The sequence below is a fragment of the Pimephales promelas genome, chromosome 11 (assembly GCF_988280905.1).
Source record: "Pimephales promelas chromosome 11, fPimPro1.hap1.1, whole genome shotgun sequence".
Classification (NCBI taxonomy): Eukaryota; Metazoa; Chordata; class Actinopteri; order Cypriniformes; family Leuciscidae; genus Pimephales; species Pimephales promelas.
In genome coordinates this window covers 17,556,798-17,574,462 of record NC_142779.1, presented here as the reverse complement: position 1 = coordinate 17,574,462, position 17,665 = coordinate 17,556,798, and the positions used below count along the sequence as shown (strand labels likewise).

At 37.2% G+C, this 17,665-nt stretch overlaps 2 protein-coding genes across 5 annotated transcripts; one reads left to right on the top strand and one right to left on the bottom strand.

The window, feature by feature from the left end:
• Positions 1–3,495: 3,495 nt before the first annotated feature.
• Positions 3,496–14,335, bottom strand: slc38a6 (solute carrier family 38 member 6). Of its 3 annotated transcripts, none has more exons than XM_039671976.2 (16): positions 14,106–14,335; positions 12,723–12,844; positions 12,473–12,546; positions 12,282–12,334; positions 12,020–12,059; positions 11,201–11,279; positions 9,493–9,575; positions 9,351–9,409; positions 9,220–9,279; positions 6,734–6,784; positions 6,496–6,575; positions 6,311–6,411; positions 5,312–5,436; positions 5,092–5,236; positions 4,874–4,968; positions 3,496–4,293 (listed from the first exon to the last, which is right to left on the bottom strand). In XM_039671976.2, exons 2-16 carry the CDS (start codon positions 12,815–12,817, stop codon positions 4,210–4,212), a joined length of 1,224 nt encoding a protein of 407 aa, XP_039527910.2. In that variant the 5' UTR covers positions 12,818–12,844; positions 14,106–14,335; the 3' UTR covers positions 3,496–4,209. The 3 variants fall into 3 exon arrangements, with proteins under 3 accessions (XP_039527910.2, XP_039527909.2, XP_039527911.2); XM_039671975.2 differs by having other exon boundaries at positions 14,132–14,272; XM_039671977.2 differs by lacking the exon at positions 4,874–4,968 and having other exon boundaries at positions 5,200–5,236; positions 14,132–14,272.
• A 28-nt stretch (positions 14,336–14,363) lies between these two features.
• Positions 14,364–17,659, top strand: trmt5 (tRNA methyltransferase 5). 2 transcript variants are annotated; one of them, XM_039671973.2, is made up of 5 exons: positions 14,364–14,503; positions 14,787–15,415; positions 16,505–16,629; positions 16,718–17,372; positions 17,499–17,659. In XM_039671973.2, the coding sequence occupies exons 1-5, from the start codon at positions 14,484–14,486 to the stop codon at positions 17,552–17,554; spliced, it is 1,485 nt and encodes a 494-aa protein (XP_039527907.2). In that variant the 5' UTR covers positions 14,364–14,483; the 3' UTR covers positions 17,555–17,659. The 2 variants fall into 2 exon arrangements, with proteins under 2 accessions (XP_039527907.2, XP_039527908.2); XM_039671974.2 differs by having other exon boundaries at positions 14,435–14,503; positions 14,752–15,415.
• Positions 17,660–17,665: the final 6 nt, after the last annotated feature.

The window sequence follows — 17,665 nt, the reverse complement described above, 5'->3', positions numbered from 1 at the left end:
GTCTTATCAACTGCGCGGTCACCACCCGACATATGCATATTAGGAATATGAAATGTCTACAAAATGGGTTGAGTGTATTTGTGGGCTCTTATTTAGTTGGCCCAGGTCTATAAAGTCTACTAAAGGGATAGTTGACCCAAATATTTTGTCATTACTTACTCACCCTCAAGTTGTTCCAAACATGATGAATCTGAGAACAGAGAAGTGAAGAAGACCATCTATGGAGCGGCCAATGGGAAGCTGAGGTCTGGTGGATCCACTCTGATGATTCTGGTGTAGCACCAGAAATATCCAGCAGGAGACACTCATACTCAACCCAACCATCAGGCCTACCTGTATTTCACAAAAAAAAAAAAAAAAAAAACATTTTCAGTTTCTATATGGACAGCTTCATTACACATAGGCTAAGTTAGTCCTCTGACTTTGTTAGTCCAGCCGTCATCAGCATCTCTCTCTCTCTAGAGTTTAGTGTGGAATGAACCAGCATTAAAACAGGTATTCAGCACCAAATCACCTTTAATGGTCTTCATGATTTAGCCGCCTCCTGAGTCTTCATTAAAGAACTACCCTTTTTTAACTAGAGCGCTGTGTGGGAGAGTTTAAACTCAAGCCATTGTGAAGAGCAGAACTGTTCTGGGCTGTGTTTCTCAAAAGCATCGTCCTTAATTGATAGTAGAGACGATCAACTAAGGCTTAGAAATGCAGCCCTGCTCATAGAGATTTTACTGAAATCAGGCAGTTCATGAGCCTGAGTAGTGTTCATGTGTGTTTTGACCATGGTTTTGACATACGTGTGCCTCATGGTGTTTTATTGGCTATTTATATTTAATTTCATTGTACGCACGCGCACATACCTTAAAAGTCTTACTAATATAAGCTGTTGTTCCAGTAGTGGGGTAAATAGTCACAATTGAATTTGCTATAAAAACGCTTGAACACTGTAGAAAAATATTGGTTGGTTTAACTGGAAAAAAGTAAGTAACCTGGTTGCCTTAATATTTTTGAGTTCATTGAAATAAAATAAAAAATGAGTTCATACAAATGAAGGACATTGGTTTAATTAACAGAAACTCAAATGTTATATTATCTCACCCACGAATTATCTGAAATAAAATCATGTTTTAGTTTATACAGTCTTTTAAGCAACAAAAAACAATTAATGAAACAGTGACATTAAAAGTACAAATTGCATAATAAACATTTAAAAGACAAACAACTTTCCCATCCTTGTTCTAAAAAGTTAAAAAAAAAAAAAAGTCTTGATTTATGTAGGCTTACAAGTAGTCTCTTGTATGTTTGAGTGTTTTATTGTTTTGAGCTATAGCCAAAATACATCATGATGAAATTTTAGTTTAGAGGACAGACTTAACAACAAAAAATAATTGAAAGTTAGATGTGATTGCATCACACCTCAACAAGCCCCAGTTCATGCATAACTTGTTCACTGAAGCTCTGACATAAACCATACAAAACACATATACACATGTACAAACAGCGCTCAAACAAGCCTTCAAATCCCATTCAACACCAATATACAGTACAATCTCACATACAGCAGGAGTTTGAAATAGTTCCCAAATCTGTCATTTACACACACACTGTTTCACTCACATTTATTGAACTGTTACACCATGTTATGTCGTGTGACTCATGTGAGATGTGGATGAGGTATTTATGGGTGAAAGGCCAAAGTGTGTGTGAGTGTGCGTTTACTGGCTGGTATTATTACTCAGTGTTTGGGAATGGCAACAGCTGCGGCATAAAAGTAGAAAAACAAAAATCAGAGAAAGAAAGAGAGAGTGAATGATGGAGTGAGTGTTCAGGGAGACTAGTTAAAAAAAGAGTGACAGAGGAGAAAGTGTGTGACACAGGGCAGTGTGTGTGTGTGTGTGTGTGTGTGTTTGGGTAAAATGAACTCCAGATGTGATATGGTCTCAGTTCAGACCAGGCGTCAGAAGCCGAATTAGAGGTTTTAGAAGGCAGAGAGAGCAGAAAAAGAGGAGAAGAATCTTAGAGAACACATAAGAGTCACAATAGAGCTAAGGGAGTGTGTGATTGGGTGTGTTTGTTTCTTCCTAACAGAGTCTTCAGAATGATTTACTGAATGCCTGTGACACAGGGAGCATGGTTACTGATAGAGCATGAAAATCAATTCAGGGGGAATTGGAGAGGAACAGAGATGCAGAAAAAGTCCAGGAAAAAAGCAGATGTCAGCATGAAAGGGCCAATCAGCATGAAAAGAAATCAGACAGTCATACAGCAAAATCACCTTCTGTAGGCAGCGGTTAACAGTCAGCAGATGTTTCTGCTGGTGTGTGAATATGGACTGCGGTCTAAAGGTAAAGCAATCTGCAGGACTAAATTCAGGCTGAAAAGAGATATAACTCCTGCCTGATATCCAAGAGCTGTGGTTCTCATTTTCCACTCTTTGAAAGTTAGCATGAAATGTTGTTTTAAAGGCTTTTTTTCCCCTTTACACTTTTAAAGCCCACACGGGATTTTTTAAAACGTCTTACTCATGCATCTAGACTCACACTCACATTTAAAGTTAGAGGGTGATTCACAAAACCTGTCAAACAGTTCACCCCAAAAACAACAACAAAGAAGTGATGTGACATTTCTGATAAAAATTATCTAAAATAGTTACAAGAAGAATACAAGTAAATATAATTGTGATTTTTTTTTTTTAATTGTGAATTTTTTTAATCAACTGCAACTGCATTACATTTTTGCTGTAATGTTAAAAAATGACTGCAATGAGAATCTAATTGCAATCATTATTGAGAATAAATGGAATGATACAAAGAAACAAAAGCTAAACTGTCTATGCATTGCTTGGGATTTTTTGAAATGCTTAAACACAAAATATTGCAATAAAACAACTTTTTTGGCCAAATATTTTTCGTTAAACGTGGTATTTTTTGTTAGATTCCTGAACACCAATCCTCTGCAAACCATAAAACACCTAATTGCTATTATATCTCACTACACCATGGTTTCATCATGCTTTTTTGGTGATGTCACTCAAGTAACCATGTCTCACAAAGCAGTTCTCTTATCACGGACCACATCTCTTACCTGCAGGGGAAAATCTTACTGTCATCCTGAGCTCACGATGCTATATTATTCACACACCTCAGGAGTAAACAACTACCATATTTTTGATGTAAGCCTGTGAGATTGCATGTGTGTGAATGTGTTACAGACAGGCTTACTTTGGGCGGTCTCTCAAGCTAATGCAGCATATTAGAAACAGCAGGAGAGAGCAAAGGCCACAGACTACACACACACACACATACACAGAGCATTTGTTTTCCATTATCTGACATACAGAGAACCCTCTGTCCAAATCAATGAAGAAAAATCAGCCTGTCTATCAATCTTTCTCACATGCAAACCAGCAAAAACACCCAGTAATGCTTGGATCTCTTAGACTAAACATGGATCAGAGACTTCATTCCAGATGCCACAGTACACAAACCAGTGAGAAACACGTTTTAATTTGTATTTCCCTTCCCTTTATTTATTTAATTCACAAAAATACATCAAAATTGTCAGTTTGGACATATAAACAGGCTTTCAATGGTAAAACAAACAATATATATATATATTTATTTATTTAAAATGTCAAGAAAAAAAAAACTTTCTGAACTTCAATCATCGCAGAAAATCTTTGGATAGTGCTTTGGTGAAGAAATACCCTGACAGGTCTGAAAAATCTTCAAAAATCTAATACATATTAAGACTGAATAAATCCGTTTTTTTTTTTGTTTTTTTCAGACAGACAATATCAGAACAATTTTCCAATTCATTGAATGTGGATATTAGATTTATGCAGATATTTAGTTATTGAAAAATGTGCAGCTGCTTCATTCATTCTGTCTTTCCACAGATCACGATAACCGTCTTTCTGCGTTCAGACATTCAAAATAGATTACTATGCATTTCATTGCTTTGCTGGATATTGTGGGTTTGATTGTGCCTCTGTTCAGCATTCAAGTGACATTACAGGATTATGAGAATATTAGGAGTATCATAAGAGCACAGTTGGCTCATCTCATTAGGATTCCCTTCTTAAAGCAGCATTTGGTCCAGTAAGCAGAGTCTAACTGGTGTATAACCTGTAAAATATGGTTCTTCTTCAGGGCAGGATATGTTGAGCTCACGACTCATGCAATGCAACGTGTCCCACAATGATCAAGTTAAAGGTCAAGGATCTTGAACCCAGGAGACAATGATGACACACAGACTCAGCACTCCCACAACCAGGCCAATGACCAACAGAAACACTGCCTAAAAAAAGAGGAAAGGTGAAAAAGATGCTTATGGAGAGAAAACTAATAAAGCGACATCATAATCAACACATCAAGTGTAAAAAAACAAACTTTACGTTACAAAAACATGTCAAGTCAGACATAATTTACACTACCGCTCAAAAGTTTTGGGTCATTTAGTTTTTTTCATAAGGTTACAAAAGATTTCCATTTCAAATAAATGCTGTTCTTTTGAACCTTCTATTCATGGACGAATCCTGAAAAATCATTGTTTTCACAAAAAAATTAAGGTCTGGTTTCACAGACAGGGTCTTTAAGTGGTATTTATAAACATGCCTTAGAAAATTGCATTACTGGTCTGCATCTTGAGACAAAACAATGGCACAGACATAAAAAGATATTAAAACAAAGAGCAGTTATTTCAAATTGTAGTAATATTACACATTTTTGATCAAATAAATTCAGCCATGGTAAAATCTTACCAACTCCAAACTTTTGAACAGTAGATTAATACAAATGGGAAAAATTCCTTCAGAACTAAGAGTCTAGTGCAAAGCAACTGCATCATGTAGTACTGAATGTATGCAAGACTTAGATACCCCAGCTGAATTGAGAGATCTGATTGGCTCAGAGCTGATTCTCAAATAAAACATTCCCGGATACACAAACAGCAAACATGTGGAGGTCGTAGAGCCTGGAATCACACATGAAAAGGTATGCAGACACACACGCACACAATATAAACATACCTGTTTAACTGTTGAGCAGTGAATTTAACAGTCAAGCACATACAGAGCACGTATGGACAAACACTCACCGACCACACCAAAGACATTCCTGATGTCAGGGACGAAAATAGCAAGCAGCAGCACAAGAGTGAGGATGAAAATACAGGAAAGTGAATGAGAGCACCAGGAGAACTCACTCTCTCTCTTGCATAACATCAACAACGATTTACGTGCCTGAAAGAAAGAAAGGGAGGATAATGTTTTCTGAAGTTCTTGTTTAAAGAGTTCACAGTCGGGTGTTTGACTTACCGGGAAGTGAATGAGCGGCACAGTGAGCAGAACGGCCAATAGAATCGCGAGACGCACTGACATCACCAAAACATCCCGCGGTAAGTAGGTGTCGTATCCTAGCAACAGCTCTGATTCCACATGTGCTGTGGATAAAGAATGTTAGATCAGATTAATCAATTTATCTTCGTCATTAACAGATTAATCCAAAGAGTACTGAACTACAACAGTAAAGATTATAATCCAGGGGTCTACCTAGAGACAAAAACACCAACCAAGCGTGTCAAGCAGCTAATCACGGGTTTTATTCATACTGGAACATTGGAATACTAATTAGTATACACTGGCTCTCATCAATTTTTTAAATAGATTTTGTGAAACCCTAAAACAACTTTTCAAATATTAGTGTTTCAATAGCAGTGCGCCTGAATCTTCGGCCTCACTGCAAAGGGGATTATGTTTACTCCAGTTGTTAATGTGCATCTGCAGTCTGAATTGAATGTGAAATAAAAAGAAAGATGGTTTACTGCAAAATAGTGGGAAGGAATTAATGTACAAATAACTCTTACAAACCTGTTCTTTTTAGTGAATCAAATCAGTACAAAACCAGTGCAGTCTGATTAATGAGCATATGACACTGGACTATGATTCAAAATTATTTGTAGTTTAGGTTTGTTAAACTTAAACCAGTGTAATTGATGGTTTGCTCATATTGTAACAGTTGACTTTAGGATTTTTGGTAATTAAAATGTATTTTATTTTAAGAAACTGCATTCACTAAGTCTAGTTATCATCTCCAAAATAAAAATTTGTAATTTTACATTGGTTGGATTTAAAATAATGGTCAGGGTCTGACATTACTTCCAGCTCTTTTGTGACACTAAAAATGTCACTTCAAGCGTTGCATTTTGGAATGATGAAGGATGAAGCTAAACTCTGCGTGAAGTTCTCCAAGAGCAGGATTAACACAAAAAAACAAACACTGAGGATCTTGTTGTGCAGCTTGAGCAATGTTCTTACTATAGAAGGTGAGGTATCCAAAAAGAGCAGAGATCAGGTACACCACGAAACTAAGAAAGATGCTGACATTTGTCACATTCTGCATTCTCCGTTTTGTGGGTCTGAAAAACACATTCACACCATAAGGCAACAACAGACTATACAGTATATGTGGCAGATGCTCAGAAAGAACTGAGTGAACTGACCTGTGTAACTCGCAGTAAATGGGTAAAACCGCCGTATGGCACAGGAAGGAGAAAGCCATTGTTGGGACAGCATAAGCACTCTGCAATGCGCACACACAGTCATTTCTCACCCTCCTGATGTGTGTGCGGTTATGCTATAATATTTCAACTAATATTTGGGTTTCTAATAGTCCTGCAAGGCGGTCTTTAAATCAAAACATAGCTCTCCTTTCTCAGGAAAACACACACACACACTCACCTTACTAGAGATTGCAAACAGTTGTGGGGTGCACTCTGAGGTATTTAAGCTCTGCGGATAGAAAAACAAAATGTGAACCTGATGTGAATGTGAAGATTAGAATTAAATCAGGACAGGAACAGCATGAAAAACCAACTTTCTGATATTTAGATTACAGTATCTGTAGCTTAATATCAGGAAGTAAAGGTCTGACCTCTGGCTCAAGAGGGTCAAAGGTCACATCCCTTATTAAAGCAATGCTACTTCCTGATTCTGAAGGGTTGGATCCAAATGTACTACACAAAATATCAGAGTTAAAAAAAAACGTCTTTATTGAAGGGTTAGTTCACCCCAAAATGAACATTCTGTCAGTAATTACTCACCCTCATGTTGTTCCAACTAGTAAGACTTTCGCTCATCTTTGGAACACAAATTAAAGGGCATATTGCAGGTTAGAGGACCAAACGAGTCAATGCATAGATAAAAAATGATGAGGAAATACTCGTATGACGGACCAAGCCATAAAGTTATGAGTCAGCTATGCTAAAGAGAGCAGGGAAAGGATAATGTTAGACAGTTGTGGTGTGAGGAGAACCAGTGGAGAACAGGACAGGTGCCTTTTGGTGAAAGACGTGCTTATAGATATACATGTTCGCTAACGATATACACTGTGCCCCCAATATTGTACACATTTTTATGATCCTATAACAGGCCAGTAGACATTAGTATGTTTAGGGTAGATTTATACTATAAAATGTATAAAAACTATACCTGAGTATATTTCTATTGTACTAAATACATACTCGGGTACATTTTTAATACATATTTTTCACCTGGGTTATAACATAAATATAGAAAATAAAAGATTTGAGTATTTAAACAACCAATTTTGCTTTTCAATTTCAAGTTACATTCCTATATCACACTATTTGACGCCATTGGTAGGCTATAGTATACACGACACGACGATCAATATTCTTGCTTCGGCATCCCATGTTGAACTCCATCATATCGCCGGGATGATAATCATTTGATCTGAAGCGAATGCGCCACACGACCGCGTTTTCCGAAGCCGATGCGGAAGAGAAATCCTGTCTCTTCACCTGCACAAACCGCACCAGGAACGAAAGATAGGCTATATAGCACGGTCCCTTTTCTTCTAATGGAAACTTGTGGACTCGACCTTTAAGTCCTGACAGGCCGGAGTTTTTGCAACCTCCACAAACACAATAATTTACTATGATGATGATAAATTAAAATACAAAAACTACCGAAAGCACACTGACTGACGACCGCTCTCACTGAATACCAGCCTACTTTGCACTGAGCCGAGGCTGAGGCTCCCTAACGTGACGTAAAATGACGCGATGTTGGAAAAAAAAGCTGTTTTTACGAGCAGTCCAAGAAACGCTCAATTTATCTACTAAATTAGTGCCCTTATGTTGTTTTAAAACATTTCAAAACCTGCATTAACTTTTCATATGGTATTTTCATACAAGGTTATCTACTAATTTCGTTTTTTTTTTTTTACCTGCAATGTGCTCTTTAAGATATTTTGATTCACTATTCATGACTGTTCATTTCCTTTCCTGTGGGCTTCTGCGTCACACGTAGGCTCACTATTGGCCGACGCTGGTGATGTGTGTGATGCGTGTGACGTACAACCTAGAAGCGCTGCGCAGTTACACTATGTGAACTCTCGAGACCCACAGAGAAGGAAATTAATAGTTATTTTTATTTTTTTGTTTTTTCGCGTACAAAAAGTATTCTCGTCGCTTGATAAACTTAAAGATAGAGCCACTGTAGTCACTTGGAGTATTTTAATAATGTATTTGATTTTTCTGGGTCGGTAAGTTTCGAACCCTTAGAAGCCTACGGAGGAGTGATCCAGCTCTCAGATTTAATCAAAAATATCTTAATTTATGTTTCGAAGATGAAAGAAAGACTTACAGAGTTGGAACAACATGAGGGTGAGTAATTACTGACAGAATTTTCATTTTGGGGTGAACCAACCCTTTAAGGAAGCCCATATTTGCTACATAAGAAAAAAAAACATGCTTTGGTAAATTTGTATTCGACATAACTAAAAATCGTGGCACACCAAGACATATTCATGAGATGAAAGACGTCAAATTTGTGATAAATCTCAATAATAAGTTTAAAAAGTCCAAATTATGACTTTTATAATTTTAGCTTGTCATAGTCATGGCCTTTTAATCTAATAAATATGACTTAGTATATGTCTTATGTCAAAATGTAATAAGTTAAAGTATGTAAATTTCAACTTTTATGTCAACATACTTTTTTATCTCAGAAATATTTAGTATGACTTGGATCATAATTTAAACATTGTGTGGCAGAAATTGGTTTCCATACTTTAGCCTGTCTGTTGTAATTATGGTTTTAGATGGGTCATACTGAAGTCTCTTATTCTGCAGCTGCCCAAGTTGTGTTTTGGGTATTCATTTGGGGTGTATTCGGCAAGGGCATGTGTGTGTGGTCTTTACCAGGCTCATGGTGGAGTTCAATGGTAGTGGACAGGGAATGGACCATTTTTTCACCACCACCTGTGAGAGATGAAAACATAAACATGGGAAAGATAGAGAGACAGACAGATAAATAGAGTGACTCAACTCACCACCACAGTAAAGAACAACATGAAGAAGAATGCAAGACTGCTGGTGTATCCCAGGAAACCTGAAGAGAAGACAGAAACCAAATATATGCATTCTATCACACACAAACAATATTGAGGAAAAACAAACCCTGATGATACTCACCAATCTTTGGAAGTAGAGCCAATGGCAACACTACAATTACAGTGACTAAAATCAGTAGGATAACGCCATTCTCAAACCACTTTCTATGGAGGACAGAAAAGAAATGCATGACAAAATGACACCAAGTGAAGATGATGCACACACATTTAAAGATTTGGGGGTCAGGAATATTTGTCTCATTTTAGTCTCTTATGCTCATTTATTTAAACAAAAATAGAGTAAAACAGTAATATTGGAAAATGACAATAGTTTAGAAATAATTATAATATGTGATGCACAAGAAACATTTGCTCTCACTATTCCTACTCTTATTGTTATTGTCACAGTTTTATATTTATAAGTTCAATATAACAGCATTTATTCGAAATAGAAATTTTCCAAACATCTTTTGTCACTTGATCAATTCAATACATCCTTACGAAATTCAAGTCTTAATTTGATAGATAAGATTGATAATCCTGGAAAAAAAAACATCAAGGTTTCCGCAGAAATATGAAAAAAAGGAAAAATATGTGCATTGATGCTTTGCCAATATTAAACTGAGTACTTTAAAACAAAAATATATGACTGAGAACTGAGAGACTGAATCTTTAACAGGTTGGTGTTTATGAGAGAGATCTCCTGTGGTTCTCTCTTAAAAACAGGGAGGTACTAGACAGCCCAGATGATCCGCTTGCAAAAATGAAGATAAATTACTCCACTGAAAGAATAATGTTATTTTACAGTAAATGACTACAGTTTCAAGTGTGTATACTGTGGTTGGGTTTTGATTTTTGCTCCTCCCAGAGAGAGAGAGTAGTAATGTTTGTATGTGTCTGAGTCTGGTCACAGTAATTGTGCTGGTGAAGGGAATCTTGGGCAGGCACGACTCTCATTGGGCAGAACATATGTGCAAGATTTACGTGAACGGGCCTGTAATGCAAACCAGCTGTGTGGGGACGGGACACAGTCAAACCACAGCTCAGAACAGCGGCTAATAAAATAATGACCGTTAGTTTCTTACTCAGGAATACTTTCTCTTTTGGAAACTCACTTAAAGGCAGAGGATCAAGAGAAAGAGTGTTTATATCAGCCAGCGAGTGAATGATCCTGTGTGAAAGTGTCCCTTTCTATCTCTCTTCCTGAATCGTGTTTCTATTTCGTCTCTCCCCGTGAATTTTTCTGTGGATCCAGCCAGATTTTGTTTTAGTATGAATTCTAACACACCGACTTTGTTCTGATAAACCATATACGATACCATTCAAAAGTTTGGCTTGCTTCTTAATATATTAATGGAAACCATGATACATTTATCTTTTTAGACTCTGTGATATATATAAAGTTAAAAAAACAGCATCTATTTGAAACAGAAATATTTTGTAACATTATACAAGTTTTTACTTTCACTTTTAATCTATGTATTGTGAAATAGTAATGTATTGTGTCCTTGCCTAATAAAAGTATCTTTATTAGATACTTTATCTTTCATTTTAATCTGAGTTGTTCTCCAAAATGACACTGTAAACAAGACATTTTGTTGGTTGTTTGGTTTCTACTTTTTGTTATACTCATTTTAAACATTTAGTATGATCTGATAGCTAATATAGCTTCTTCAATAACTATTTTAATTTCAGTGAGAACAGAATAAATTTATTCACGCCGGAAACTTGCATTGCACATTATTAGAAGGGGTGTGAGGGGGTGGTAAGGCCAGCATATGCTTATTTACCCAGAACTCTCTGTGCTCATGAAGCCGGTGATGGCTGCAGGCATTTCAGACTTCAAGATGAACAAGTAGCTGGACATGGCTAAAGAAAGAGAAGGACAGCACATTATAAATACATGTTAAACAACACCTCCTACATGCACTATAACAGCTTGTAATGCAATCTCACGCACGCGCACAAATCCACTCAGAAAAGCCAAACCATTCCACAGACACAGCCTTTGTAAAACCCAGCACACTGCTGAGGTCAACATACTCTGAACTAACACCAACAGCCACAAATTCATATCACACTATCATATATACACAGCGAAATACAAGGTCATATACACAGATTAAACCTGACTGCAGCCAAACATTTGTTCTCACACAATCAGACACTTGCTGCCGTTCTAAAGACAATGTAAACGTGAGATGAAATGACTGAGATTAATAAGCATGTTACTGCTACTAAACACCACATAACACACAGAATACTCACTACAGGTCACAGTGAGTAGTGAGCAGTGCGGAGTGAAAGACAGAAAGAAAGAGAACACAGTTTTATTTTCCATATTCACTTTACACCATTCTTTAGCACAGCTGTTGTTCAGAGGTTAACCTGCTATGCTAACTTCTTAGGCCATCCATATTCTCCAAAAGTCGGAAACATAGTCGGCCAAAAGTCATATCCTCCCAATTAAACGTGTTCAAACTGAGAGAGAGAGCAAAAGAGAAAGAGACAGCAGACTCTCTGCCTCTGGGGTACCAGGTTAACATTTAGTAATGTGATATTATTTATATGAACTATGTTAAGTAATATAATGAAAGTGAAAAGCTCACCGCCAATGTTCTGAATGAGAATAGTACAGGCCACCAGAATCTGCACAAAACATGAGAAAAACTTGTTTTAAAGGGGTAACAAGGCATTTTTCACATCTATGGTGAATTCAGTTTACGATGAGACTGAGAATGAGGAGTTATTTATTCATGTAACAAAATGAAACATTGTAGTGCATTACTCCAAATTAAAAGCAGGCAATCTTCAGACAAAGACTAAATCAAATAAATGGAGCTAGGTATTAGTTCTGTGATATTAACCAACCTTGCCAGGTCTGTTGAAGGCTTTCTCTCCAAGCGCTTCATAAGAGTTGATGCCTAACATGCATAAACATATGCAATAGTGATCAGTTACAATGTACAATCATGAAAAAGAAATTTCAGATTTTTGATCAAATGAACAGCTTGTGAGGATTTGTAATCACAGATTATGTAAGATAAAAAGAGTGATATTACCTGTCTTGTCACAGAGGAGCAGCAGGAGATGAATAGAATAAACAGCCAAACTGGAGACCACTAGCAGCAGAATACTGTGAAGAACACATGCAGAGTTGAAAAAACACCTGATACGTGACTTACTGCAGCTGCACTTTTTGCTTAAAAAAGGGATAAATGCATCACATTTTCTGCGATAATCAACACCACAAGTGTTATCAACAAAGCTGAACTTGTATTGAATCTGTAACACCGTGTGCCTCGCGTGTACCTGAATCCGAGAATGCCCGTATTGGCCATGGCATAAGAGAGACCCAGGATGCCACTACCCATGATAGCATTCATCAGATTAAAGGCAGAAGACATGAAGGATGCACCTCTAACCTGAACATCCTGTGAGGAAGAAAAATGCATCAGAAATTAAACATGACAAGCTCACACTGGAATAAACTGAGGCTAATTTAATCCTAGACTTTAGGCAAGAGACAAAACGTGCATTGCATTATGAATGTCATTATTGTCTGCTTACACACTGCATTACTGAAAGCACAAAGGGAAGCGAAATCTTTGCAAGCAAAGACAATAAAATTGCACAAGACCAGCATGTGATGTGAAAATGACGAGAATGTGAAAGATGACGATGTGAAATACACTTAGTCTGTCCATTTCAAGCACAGCTTTATAAAACTAGTGCAGCACTGTGAATGTGAAGTTTAGACTGTATTTATTTTAATAATGCACATAAATTTACTTTGACATGTTACATAAATTGTATTCATTTGTGGCACTGCAAAGCACTTTGTACATTTTATACTGTGCTAAAAAATAATCTTATTATAATCTAAATTCATATTGATCCATCAGTCTTAATTTTAAACATTCTATCAGACAAAGAATGTGCTAAAAAATTGACATCTTAATGTGCAGTTTACAATTTTGAGAAGAAGCTAATACTAAAAACGTTTACATAACTTTAATAAGAAACAGAATAAATGACGGTTAAACAGGTTGACACAACATGGGCACAACCTCAATTCTTTTTAATATATTATTATGTTATTATATTATTATATAAAAATTAACAAATCATATAATGAATAATAAATACACAAGAGGTACATATTGAAGCCCATTTCAACCACATTGGATAATAAAATCATGCTTTGGTAAAATCATAATTATGACAACAACAAAAAATCATTATGATGTCAAAATTATGATAAGATAATAAGTCACAATTATCAGACAAAATGTAAATTATGACAATTATGGGATAAAAAGTCAAACATTTATATAAAATGTTGGAAATGTGAGATTCTATATTATTACTATGATATATAAGGTGACATTCTGAGATAAGCCACAATGTGATAAATAGATTTTATATTATAGCTATGATTTGTCCCATAATTTCACTTAGAATCTAATATTTCCCACTTCTTATTAATAATTGTCGTGTGGCAGAAAATGGTTTCCATACAAGGATAATGTTTAAAGTTTATATGCATATATCATAAAACAGTAAACCTAATACATTAAACATACATAATATAAACATTGTAATTCTTAGTCATTATTTACACGTTCATGAGGGACAGAAAAAAACATCTCTTTTGTTCTTCTTGATATGGTTCTTCTTATTATTATTTCTTACCGGAGCAATGACTGGCTGTGGTTTACCTGGGCTAACAGCGGTTGGCACTCCTCTCCGATGGGCTCATACTCGCTCCGCGTCTGCGCTCTGTAGTTTGCGCCGCTTTTCCCCATGTTGCACCGTGTAGTGTCTATTTACTCTTCTGCACTGACCGAAAGCCGGCCATTCGCTCGTAGACACCGCTGGGTCCGTCAATACATGTCGCTAGCTCTCACACCACCGGCTTCACAGAAGCAGAAGCAAACGTAAACATCCCTATTCACGTGATTATTGTCAACCAGTCATATGTCTTTTTATAATGTAAGTCACAGACCAATCAGCACAGCCATAGCACGGTCGCTCAGTAATGACGTAACCTCAATGTAAAAGTGTGTTCGCATGGCAGCTGTCTGGAGAGGGTGAGCTGTTACAGTTTATTTTGTTTATAATATTAAACTTAAGGTTATTTGTTGAATTGTGTTGAATAACATGGTTTAAGCTATGTGGCTAAATAGATAATCTTGTAGTTTATTATCAGGCTTAGAGAGCAGTCTGCTGCTAGAAAATGGGATTTATGTAGCTAGACTGTTAGCTGTAACGTTAGTCTATGCATTCAGGAAAATGTTGTCAATTATTTTTCCTTTTTTTTCATTAAACCTTTATACAGGCATGACCTTTCTCTCTCCCTCTCATGACCAACAGATCTGGCAGACTTTTGTTCCTTGTGCAGAAACATCACAGTTGTATCTTTCTGCCTCAGAATTTGAACCAGTTTGCAAGAATTTCCCTCCAGTTTTCCACTGCGGTCCATTATCAGAAAGCCATGCCTGACCAACCCCAGACATCAACTGATCTGGGGCTCTACAAACCCCCTCCCACAGTCCGAGGAATGACAGAACTGGACCGGGCTGCTTTCAGTGTAACAGTCAGCGTTCCTGCCATACGGATACCAACCAACGTTCTCAACAAATTGGTAAAGAGTTTGAAGAAAGTGGCACTACAGAGGCCAGGACTCAAACGGGTTGTGGATGAACACAAAGAAGATGGTAATACAGATTGTAGTAATGGAGAACATCGGCTGATGCTATTGGATCCGAACAGCATTACAGATTTGTTCGGCAGTGAGGAGGCAGAAGCTCTGAAAGCGTATGGTGTGCCTCAGGAGATCCAGAGATATGAACTGAAACTCACCTATGAGAACCTTAAGAGTGAAGAGATTCTGCGAGCTGTACTTCCTGAAGGACAGGATGTGACATCAGGATTTAGCAGAGTGGGACACATCGCCCACATGAACCTGAGAGACCACCAGCTCCCCTACAAAAAACTGATTGGTAATGAGAGATAATAAATGAACCAAGAAATCACCTTAAAGGGATAGTTCATCAAACAATTATGTCATTAATTACTCACCGTCATGTTGTTCCAAATCCGTATGACTTTCATTCATCTTCTGAACACATGAAGATCTTTCTGATCTCTCCATAGACAGCTACAAATGATACTTTGACACTTCAAAAAGTTCATAAAGAGATCATAAAACTAATCCATATGAAATGTGGAGTTTAGTCCAAATGTTCTGAAGAGAATCACTTTATTTGATGAACAAATTAAATGTAGGCTTTTATTGACATACACATTCATCAGCGAACATAAACAGCAGCTCAACCAAACCTGCTTGATGCACAAGAAACGTGAGACGTGCTGCATAACACGAGAATGAACCTCATTGGTTCTTGCACGTCAAACAAACATGCTTGAGCTTTTGTTTACCACAACTGATGTGTGAATGTTTATATATGAATAAAAGCCTAAATTTAATCTGTTCATCATATGAAGCGATTGTCTCTGGACTAAACTACTCAATTCATATGGATTAGTTTTACGATCTCTTAAGAGTCTTTATGAACTTTTTGAAGCGTCAAAGTGTCAGTCTATGGAGGGACTGAAAGCTCCGTCCTATATATATATATATAGATTTAGATTTTATTTTTAGTAATTTTCTTAGATGCAGTTGTCATTTTTGTTAGGTTTTTTTTTTTGTTATTTTACTAAAATAACTTTAAAACGTTAATATTTACTAAAATAACTTTAAAACGTTAATATTTACTAAAAAAGTTACATTTTTATTTAGTTTTTAGTTATTTCCAGTTAATTTTAGCACTTCAACTTCAAACTATTTCAGTTAGTTGCCAAGGCACTACAATTTGTAATTTTCATTGTTTTTTTTCATATAATAATATATAGCTTTATTTTAAATTTTAAATTTAAAAATTTTACATCTGTCTTGTCTTTTCAAGACTGTTGTGGCAGAGATTTGATTCTGCAATAATGATTCTATTTGATTCATTCTACTGTAATGGCAATCATGAAATCATTTGCCAAGGTGTTTTGCCACCAACAGACTTTGTGTTTTGTTCCAGGTCAAGTAATCATAGATAAGAATCCTGGCATTACCTGCGTGGTCAACAAGACCAACACCATTGATTCCACTTACAGGAACTTCCAAATGGAGGTTTTGGCTGGCGAGAGTAACATGGTGGCAAAGGTGAGTTCATCTAATATACGGATTCAGCATAAACATCAATTATTAAAGATACATCTTACTGTAATCTACTTTTTTCCTCCCCTCTCAGGTTCGGGAGAATGGTGTATTTTACGAGTTTGATTTCTCTCGAGTGTACTGGAACCCTCGACTGAGCACCGAACACGAGCGCATCGTTGCCCTCCTTCAGCGTGGCGATACTGTAGTTGACGTTTTCGCCGGTGTCGGTCCGTTCGCGATCCCAGCGGCCCGTCGAGGCAGCGAGGTCCTTGCCAACGACCTGAACCCGGATTCCTTCCGTTGGCTCCAGCACAATGCTAAGCTCAACAAGGTCGACCGAAAGATAACCTCATTTAACATGGATGGACGCGACTTCATCCGGGGACCGGTTCGGGAGCGCCTGCCGGCTCTAATGAAGGGATCACAAAAGATTCACGTGGTGATGAATCTCCCTGCACTGGCTATCGAGTTCCTTGATGCTTTCAGAGGTCTTCTGGATCCGGAGCCAGACCAGAGTCTTTCCCGCCAGGATGACAACCTGCCTCAGGTGCATTGCTACGGGTTCTCCAAGGAAGATGATGCTCAGAGGGATGTAGTGGAGCGGGCAGAGGCCAGTTTAAAGATTTCCCTGCAAGGACAGTGTTCTGTACACCTGGTGAGGAATGTGGCACCTAATAAAGAGATGATGTGTGTGAGTTTTACCCTGCCGAGAGAGGTCCTGTACAGCACACACACCCAAGACAGAGGTAAGAGACTATCACACTCCCTTGTGTCATTTGGCAGCAGTATTAAATCATGAAATAAAGTCAAAGACATACACACCATGTGGCGGGTCATTTCTGCTGTACTAAAATGTCTCTTTTCCTCCATAGACAGTTCAGAGGAGCCATGTCCCAAGAAACAGAAGTGTGAGGATTTGACAGACTGAATAAACTCAGTTTGTGTGTTAATTTGCCTGTTAAAATGGTTTGTTTAGTTTTTTGTTCTTTTAATATTTTTTTTAAATAAATTATCATTCCATGTCGGGTGAGAATGCTGT